Source organism: Dryas octopetala, chromosome 1 (assembly GCF_963921425.1).
Source record: "Dryas octopetala chromosome 1, drDryOcto1.1, whole genome shotgun sequence".
Classification (NCBI taxonomy): Eukaryota; Viridiplantae; Streptophyta; class Magnoliopsida; order Rosales; family Rosaceae; genus Dryas; species Dryas octopetala.
In genome coordinates this window covers 22,808,874-22,817,721 of record NC_141366.1, presented here as the reverse complement: position 1 = coordinate 22,817,721, position 8,848 = coordinate 22,808,874, and the positions used below count along the sequence as shown (strand labels likewise).

Here is an 8,848-nt window from a genome sequence, read left to right as displayed (position 1 = left end):
ATAATAAAAATAGATGAACTTGTCGATAACAATGATGATGATGAAATGATGTAATGTGATCATTACTATGTATAATTAAATCTACCCATTCCAAGCAAGAAAATGATTATAGTGTAGACGTCTGCATGGCATACGGATAAATTTGACAATTTACAAAACTATATCCCATAATAAAAATAGATGAACTCGTCGATAACAAAGATAAAATACTCGTTCTCACCATATAGATCCACATGATAGCCGGGTTTCTAGAAGTGAAAGGTTTAAATGGAAGGAGTTATACCCTCCAATCCTCCAACTTAGAAAAATAAAGTGCTATTAATTAACACTAATGAAAAATTGAGCTAAAACATTATTTATTGATTAATAGGTTTTTTTAAAGAATTGATTAATACTCTTATACACTATTACAAAAATATTGCAAAAATTTGTCAAGCATGTAAAAGAAAAATTATTATGTGTAACTCATACACCACTACGTGGTGTAATCAATTCAACGTGTCTTAATATAAATGAATGTTGTTAATACTATACCCTATTAATATAAATATATCATTTAATAACACCCAATAATTTTTTCAGTTTAAGTCAAGCATATGATCGATCATGATGCCAAACTCGATCCATCTATTCTTTCAGAGGATTACGAGGTTCCTTGTTGTCTTCCCACTTGTCCAAACGACTCTTTACCTTTTCGACCTGAATAAATTAACAAAAAGTTAAACAATGAATTATGTACATGATCATTATCAATTAAAAATATGCATGCGTAACCCATAATATTATTTATATCTTTTATATATATAAAGGAAACATCCTACTAAGTAAAATTTTCAAAAATTATATTAATTAAAATATTTGAAACGTGTGTCAACATGTATACTAGTATTATTGTTATATATATATATGGTATGTCTAAATATTGATAAATGTCATTAAATTAGATAGTTTTTTTTTGGACCACAATGTAATTAAATTATATGGTATGACGTGCTTATGTACTTACCTCTTTATTCCAATCAGTCCGATATGTGACCCACAATAAGATGATAGTTTGTATAAAAGTACCTCCTATCATCCCAGACCATATTCCCTAGAAGTAAAAAAGAAAAAAGAAAAATTATAAAATCACATACAACTATACAAGAAGAGATGCACTAAAATACTATTAATTTTGCAATATGTTAGTTAAAATAGAACATAATAAATTTTTTAAAAAAGTAAAATGATAATAATTATATGTGAAGAGGAAACATATATATATAAATACCTTAGCTCCAAGGTCGAACTTGAAACCAAGAAGACAACCCACTGGAATACCAATGATGTAGTAACAGCCCACGTTAACATATGCCACAAATGCTTGCCATCCACACCCAACAGCCACCCCTTTATTTTTGGTCAAAAACAACAATCATGAATTTATGACATATAAATATGCTACCCAACAATCCCACGGCACAATATTGTATTAATTAGAGCATCTCCGACGGACTCTAGCAATTTATTTTTCAAATTGTGATTTGCTAACCTATGTGTCAATTTGAAATTTTGAAGAGTAAAATTTGCTACTTAAATTTGTTGTTCTCCAAAATAATGTTCTAACTTTAATTATTTGTATTTTTTCTATACACTAATTATTTCCAATATTATTTTTACATTTTTAATAATAAAAATTATTTGTTCTAATTTTTTTTATTACTTAAGTGAGTTTTAAAAGCAGAAAAATTATTTTATATAACCATATATGTCCTGCTACTTAGTATAATTAATATACATATTATATATAATATGAGTGAGTGACGGATTTATACCTATAATATAATATAAAAATAATGTCAACCTATATTATAACACGTAATTTGATTACTATGACGAGGGCACTCCATTAATTTTTGCCACTTTCAAAAAGCTGTGATTTAATTAGTTTTTCGATATATACTTTGTCGCAAAGTGGTCTCTAAATTAAGCATTCAAATTAAATAGAAGGTAGGTAGCTAGATACGTTCTTACCAGACAAAACAGGTTGAATGCCGTTGAGTATGATGGAGACTGCAAGGAAAGGAGAAAGCTCTGAGACTGCGTTTGAGACAGTCTCGCCCTCAGTGAAGACATAGCTGACGACATGTCGTAACACAAGTACAAGTATGGCACACACCACCGAGATGAGGAACGAGCTGGAAGTCACTATCACTACTGCAAAAGCAGCCGATTTTGGATGCCCAGCCCCAAGCTCATTGCCTATCCTCACACTGCGTATTTGCATGTTTTCATGTCAATGCATTCATTCATATATATATTCAATGATAAAATCTATATAATAAGTGTACGTACGTACGTAATAGCATTCTAGCTGTATCATATATATATATGGATTAACATGATATAAGTGACTGACCTTGCAGCAGCATTGAAACCCACAGCAATCATGTACACCCATCCAAATATAGCCATGCTGCGTTAAGTAAATTAATTCCATTAATATTTATTAGATATACAGTTAGATATAAGCCTTTTATTTTGTCAAGTATATATATAAGCTTAGTTACATAAAATCAATAGGGTGTATGTTAATTCGAACCAAATATATAAATAAATTATAGAATATTCTGACTGGGGCAAAATTATTACTGGTATTGAAACTTTTTAATGGCAGCCTGGCAGGTGTACATCTCTTACTGCAAAAAACAAAAGTACATGTTTTCGGGATGTTCATAAAGCTAGCAGCAAAAAACAAAGCACAAGAAATCACCTAGCTAGCTACCAGCCTTTATAGCTAGCCAATAGCTAGAAAATATTTCTAGAAAATTTAACGTACATAAGCTAATTAATATCAAAGTTTATTATTTCTTACCAGACTGAGAGAGCGTCCAAGGCAATTTCAGCATCTTTAAGCAACCCAGCAAGCAAAACTATAATCTGATAGTACCAACTCTCAAGGCACAGCATCACAGCCGAAGCAACAGACAATTTGAAGAAGTCCCATAACCCAGAAAAAGCCCTTGAGCTAAAACCTCTCCAAGTGTGCTTGCACCTCGGACTAAACACGATGTACAAAAACTGTCCCACGACTATAAGCCACCACGAGAAACTCAGCATCAGCGACGCCCCCAACAGGCCCCACCCCAGTATGTACACCACCACCCAGCTCAGAACCACGTGTATCCCCAGCGCGACTGCTGATATGTACGCGCTGGGGAACACGATGCTCTGAGCTTGGAGGAATTTTTGAATGGGAAAGTTGCAGGCATAGGCGAAGATCTGTGGGATGAGGCCGTAGACGAAAACTGCTGCTGCTGCTGCAATGGTGGCTGATTCGCCGAGCGCCATCAAGATGGGATTGCTGAAGATGTAGATCACCGTTAGTGGGATCCCAGTTACCATGAGGAGGATCGTTGAACGCTGCAGATATATGCCTAGCATTTCATCCTTGTTTGCACCATAGGCTTGACCACATAGGGTCTCCACTGCACTGCCCATTCCAAGCTGCAACAAGCAAATTTAATAATATATGTACATATTATATATATATGATTCATTAATTAGTTTGTTAATTTTTACGACAAATAACATAATTAAGATGTTAATATTATCAGACTGTGAATATGAATCGTAATTAGATTGATCATTGAATAAATATGTACGTACGTACGTACCATAAGGCCGTAGGCGAAAACTTGAATGCCAGTGTTGCCGAGAGAGGAGGCAGCGAGTTGGAGATTGCCGAGATGGCCGCAGTAGATTTGGGTGGACGTGGAGATGACATTGTTGAGCACGTAAACCACCACGGCCGGAGCTGCGAGCCGGAAGAGGGTATTCAGCTCGATCCACGTGGCGGTTCGGAGACGCCGGAAGTACGGGAGCTCGGTGTTTGATAGTGTGTCTTCCAGTTCCGAGCTCACTAGATTTGGAGATGATGATGAATATTTGGCAGTTAGCATGGGCTCAGACAGCTCACCGTTATCAGTAGAGTACTCCATGGCTTTATAGCTCTCTCTCTCTCTCTCTAACTCTTTTTCTCTCAACTATATATCCTCCTCCTCCCACTGAGGAAGCGCAAAGATGCTTTTATACCTTGCAGGAAAATTGATTAATATTATAAAAATTATAATATGCAAACCCAAAAACACATTAAAAAAAAAAAATGGCAATTTAGTTTTTATTAATAAATGATTGTTCTAGTAGACTCATGCATCTGTGTCCCTGGTGTGGGTTTCTTGGTCTCTTTCCCATATTTGATTTTCCAATCAATTCAAAAGTTGCAATAAAAAAAATTCACTACCACCCATTCAACCGATATATCAATGGCAGCCACACAGGCCGCAACCCATTTAACCCATATATGTGGCGGCTTCTTGCGGCCTTAAGGGGTTGCCGTCTCAAGAGGCCGCGGGGCTTTTAGATTTTAGTCTTTGCATTAGATTAAAAATTGTATAAGACTTTGAGCCCGTTTGATATTGTTTTTAGAATTGTCAAAAATATTTTCAGATTAGTAGAAGTGTTTTTCGATAGCATTTGATAAAAATAAATAAAAGTGCTTTTAAGTTATAAAAATATTTTTAAAGGAGTTTTTTGAAAAAGTGTTTTCGATCATGAAGCAATTCCAAGTACTTTTGTATGAACTACTTAAAATTTTTATAAAAATATATTTGTACTTCTTAGTATAAATGTTTATAATAAAAACGCTACTGAATAGAAGTACTTTCAAAAAACAGTGCCAAACGTGTAAGATTAGAAATTGATTTTAGTCCGTTGACTATTTTCCACATCAGCATCTATATTAGAGCTCATATTTATTATTTTTATTATTTTATTTGTTCCCAAAATACCCTTGTGATTAAATATTTGAATTTTGTGTATTCCATATTTGTAGGAGCCAATTTAAAACTAATTTGTCCTAATTCACTCCTATAATATTGGAAGATAATTATACCTAAAAAAACAAAGTAACCAAAAGAAATATTAATTACCAAGATTAAGAATTATCATGCATAAAACGAGATAAATAAATAAAGTAAAAATACAATATAAGGAATGTACCATGAAATTAAATTTCAAAAATTTCTATTTTTTTGAGATTTCGAAATATTACCGAATCGCAATTGTCGAAATTTTGCTAAAAGTTTCAATTCTTTTGGCCTAAAATTTCAACGAAATCGAAATTTCTTCTGAAATTTTCATATTTTTGAACCCTCTAAATTTCTCAAGATCTAAAATTTAATTCTTTGAAATGTACTTAAAAAAAAATGCCTAAAATAAAGTATAAAAAAAATACCTAAATAAAATACATATACTAGTGTACCTTTTAGCATACCTATATTATATAATTAGTGTACCTATTAACATACCTATACTAGTGTGCCTATTAGTGTCCTATAATAGTGTGTACTTGTATAACATATATGGTCCTGTGATTTGTATGACCTATAGGTCTAACAAATATCTACCAGCTGTTGCTCAATCGATTAATTATGAAATACCATTAACTTTATGTATGTTATCAATATCTCTACGTGCGATTTGTTGATACATAGACATAAACTTTTCTTTATTCTTTTCTTTTTAAGAAAGGGGTGAAATGAATTGAGTAGATATCTTCATTTTTTTTTATTCATTATTAAGATTGATGAACTAAATCAAATAGTTATATGAGTGAAAGAAAACAACTTATATATAAATTCGCAGTAAAAATATTGAGTCTTATTTTCGATGTATAAGAATTCTAGAGTTGAACGGAAATAATCATAAATAGAAAAAACTGTTTACCCTAAGGTTAGTTGATTAGTCATCCTAAGTTGAAGCGGGCTCAAAAGATCAACCGTATTAAGTTTTCACTATCATTTATATGTATTATCATAAATATATATATGTATTATCATGAGTTGAGCAAAAACCAGTAGATGGTTAGAAATATCAAGATAGGTAGAGGATTAATTAGTAATTGAGATAGTGTCCTATAATACACTACAACAATTTCTTTTTATTACCATCGTCTGTGATTTGTTTGACACTGTATACGGTGTCCCACTAGTATGCCATTGGTGGTCTAAATACACGTTTCTATTGTGCATAACACCACCGGTTGGACATTAGTGGTAGCCTACAAACAGTATTTTACATAAATGTTATAATGGTTCTGCACTTCTGCTTCTGCTATTATGTACTACATATTTTATAAGAGAGGGACTTACCTGCCTTGGGGATATTAGCTATGCTATTTCTCTATCTATCTATCTATCTCTCTCTCTCCTCTCTTTTTTTTTTTTCTCTCTCTCCTCTCATTCTTCTCTCTTTCTCTCTCTATCGTTACATAGACCTTCCCCTATCAAGGGCTGCCAAATTATTCTCATTTTATAACATCACCTGCAATGTGTCAGACCAAAAGGCTATTATGTATTGGTGAGTTTAACACCACCATTAGACTTTGTATCATAACTTCAAATAATTTCCACTGCTTTGTGATGGGTGTCAATTGGACATATAAGATATAAAAAACAAGGCGCCAATGGTGATTAGCACCCACTTTTATTAAAACCATCTCCTAGTTGTTGAGGATTTAAGATTGATATTAGGGTTCTGACCCCAAAAAAAAAAAAAAAAGATTGATATTAGGGTTGCACTTATTGTTTTCACTCCCAGTAGTGGGACTAGAAAGACCTATCAATCATCATCTTCCTCATCATTTGAAACAAGTGAGGAAAGTTAAAATCAAAATCTTTTGAAAAAAATCAAATTAAGAAAGAAAGAAAAAACCTAAATGCACCGAAAACTTTCTTTTCCATCTTCATTGTCATTAATACTTTAATAGTATTGCAATATCAATACCAATTTAACTATACGTCTATACCCAATTTTCAGCCATGCCTGCTTTGCACAAAAAGAGAGAAAGCTTAATAAACTGTGAAGTAACAAATACCTTAACAGAAGGGATATTTTTTTTTAAGGTGATAAAATCATAAAAATATATAAAAAATGGGGAGTAGAGAAGGGATTTTTTATTTTTTGGGTCAAAAAGAGAAGGGATTGTTTAGTCAATTGGTTTCTCAACAGTCACTGCATCCAGAATTCCAGATGGGAACCATATGGGGCATTAAAAGAATTAGATCTCAATTAATTATGGTCCCGATGGATTTCAAGTTTTCAACTATAAAAAGTAGCAAATCTATCAATGGCACGAAAATCAACAAAAATCTGCCAGTTGATTTAATTTGTAGTCAAGGCATTAATGGTCCTGATGGATTTCAACTATTAAAAGTAGCAAATCAATCCATGGCACGAAAATCAACAAAAATCTGCCTCTTGATTTAATTTGTAGTCAAGTCTCAAAAACCCATTCCAACCCACACCCACCGATCCACCCACCCAACCACTTCTCTTTACCTCTCCCTCTCTTCCTCCCTCTTTCTCGGATCTCTCTCTATTTCTCTCTCATTCATTCTCTTTCTTCTACCCCTCTCCCTGGAGAAGGAACACCTCACGTGACCGGGTAGTGATTTGGGAGTATATCAATGTGTTATTTCTGTACCAACTACATGATGATCATAGCAAGAGATTTTTTTTTTGGGCCATGATCATAGCAAGAGATTGATATATATATTATATAGAGGAAATTACAGATTTAGTCCAGTTATTTTATACCTAGTTCAATTTTGGTCCACAATCTTTTTTAAGTTCTGTTTTGGTCCACTAAATGTTCCACTTGTTCAGTAAAGGTCCATATTTGTTTTCTCAAATTTGGCATGCTTTTTATCCTATCAAATCTTAACCAAATTCAGCGAACATATACTTGTTTTAAAGCTATGTATTTCTTCTTTACAACCATATAAAAATCATTCAAATTGGAGTTCTAAAACTCAAGATAATTGACCCCAAAGTAGGGTACCCGAAACTGCCAATTTTTCAAACTTCACCCAATCTCAATTCTTTTAGATTATAATACTCCAAATTTGTTTTTATGACTAAGAAATGATGAAATATAACTTATAGTTCAATTATAATTGAAGAAAACACAACCCAAAAGATTTAAAGTCACAAATCTGGACCTTTATTGAACAAATGAAACAATTAGTGGACCAAAACAGAACTTAAAAAAAATTATGGACTAAAATTGAACTAGGTATAAAATAAGTGGACCAAATTTGTAATTTCCTCTATTATATATATAGATAGACGGTGAGTGAAAAATAAATGCAAATAGATATGAATTGTAAGTTAGCTCCAATGAATAGTGGATAATGGTTAGAAGCCACCAATTTACTAAATGGTGAGATCATATTTCAAAGGGATTAATACTATTTTGCTTTTCAGACTATTACACATGTATCAATTTGCTCTCCAGATTTTTAATTTGAAAAATTAAGGACCTTGACTTTTTCAATTTTGCCAATTGAAATTATTCCGTCAATTTACACATTTTTCATCTAAAATGTTGGGATAATTAACTAAAATTTAGCGAGAAATAAAAAAAGAAAAAATGATGCATGAGGAAAAAATGATAAAATCTAAATAGAAGGGACCATTTTGCCCTTAAAGATTTGGATGAAAAATGTGTAAATTGACGGAAGAACCTCAATTGGCAAAATTGAAAAAGTCAGAGTCTTTAATTTTCCAAATTAGAAATCTAGGGGGCAAATTAATATAAGTGTAATAGTCTGGGAAGCAAAATGATATTAATCCCTATTTCAAATGAGCCTGATATCCAATGGTGCAATATTATGAGCAATATTGTTGTAGTTTAGCGTTTATAAACAAGTTTTTAGTCAATTAAAAACTTGCAAGACCTTGTTTAGCCATACTGGAGAGGGAACCATTGCCACTCGTCTTCTCCCTCAGTTCACTTGAAGTTATG

At 32.6% G+C, this 8,848-nt stretch overlaps 1 protein-coding gene across 1 annotated transcript; it reads right to left on the bottom strand.

Moving 5' to 3' along the window:
• Positions 1 to 627: 627 nt before the first annotated feature.
• On the bottom strand, positions 628 to 3,486 carry LOC147299210 (protein DETOXIFICATION 40-like). The gene is made up of 6 exons (XM_086255699.1): positions 2,855 to 3,486; positions 2,399 to 2,455; positions 2,014 to 2,252; positions 1,271 to 1,389; positions 1,007 to 1,093; positions 628 to 699 (listed from the first exon to the last, which is right to left on the bottom strand). Exons 1-6 carry the CDS (start codon positions 3,478 to 3,480, stop codon positions 628 to 630), a joined length of 1,200 nt encoding a protein of 399 aa, XP_086111825.1. The 5' UTR covers positions 3,481 to 3,486.
• Between the last annotated feature and the right edge of the window lie 5,362 nt (positions 3,487 to 8,848).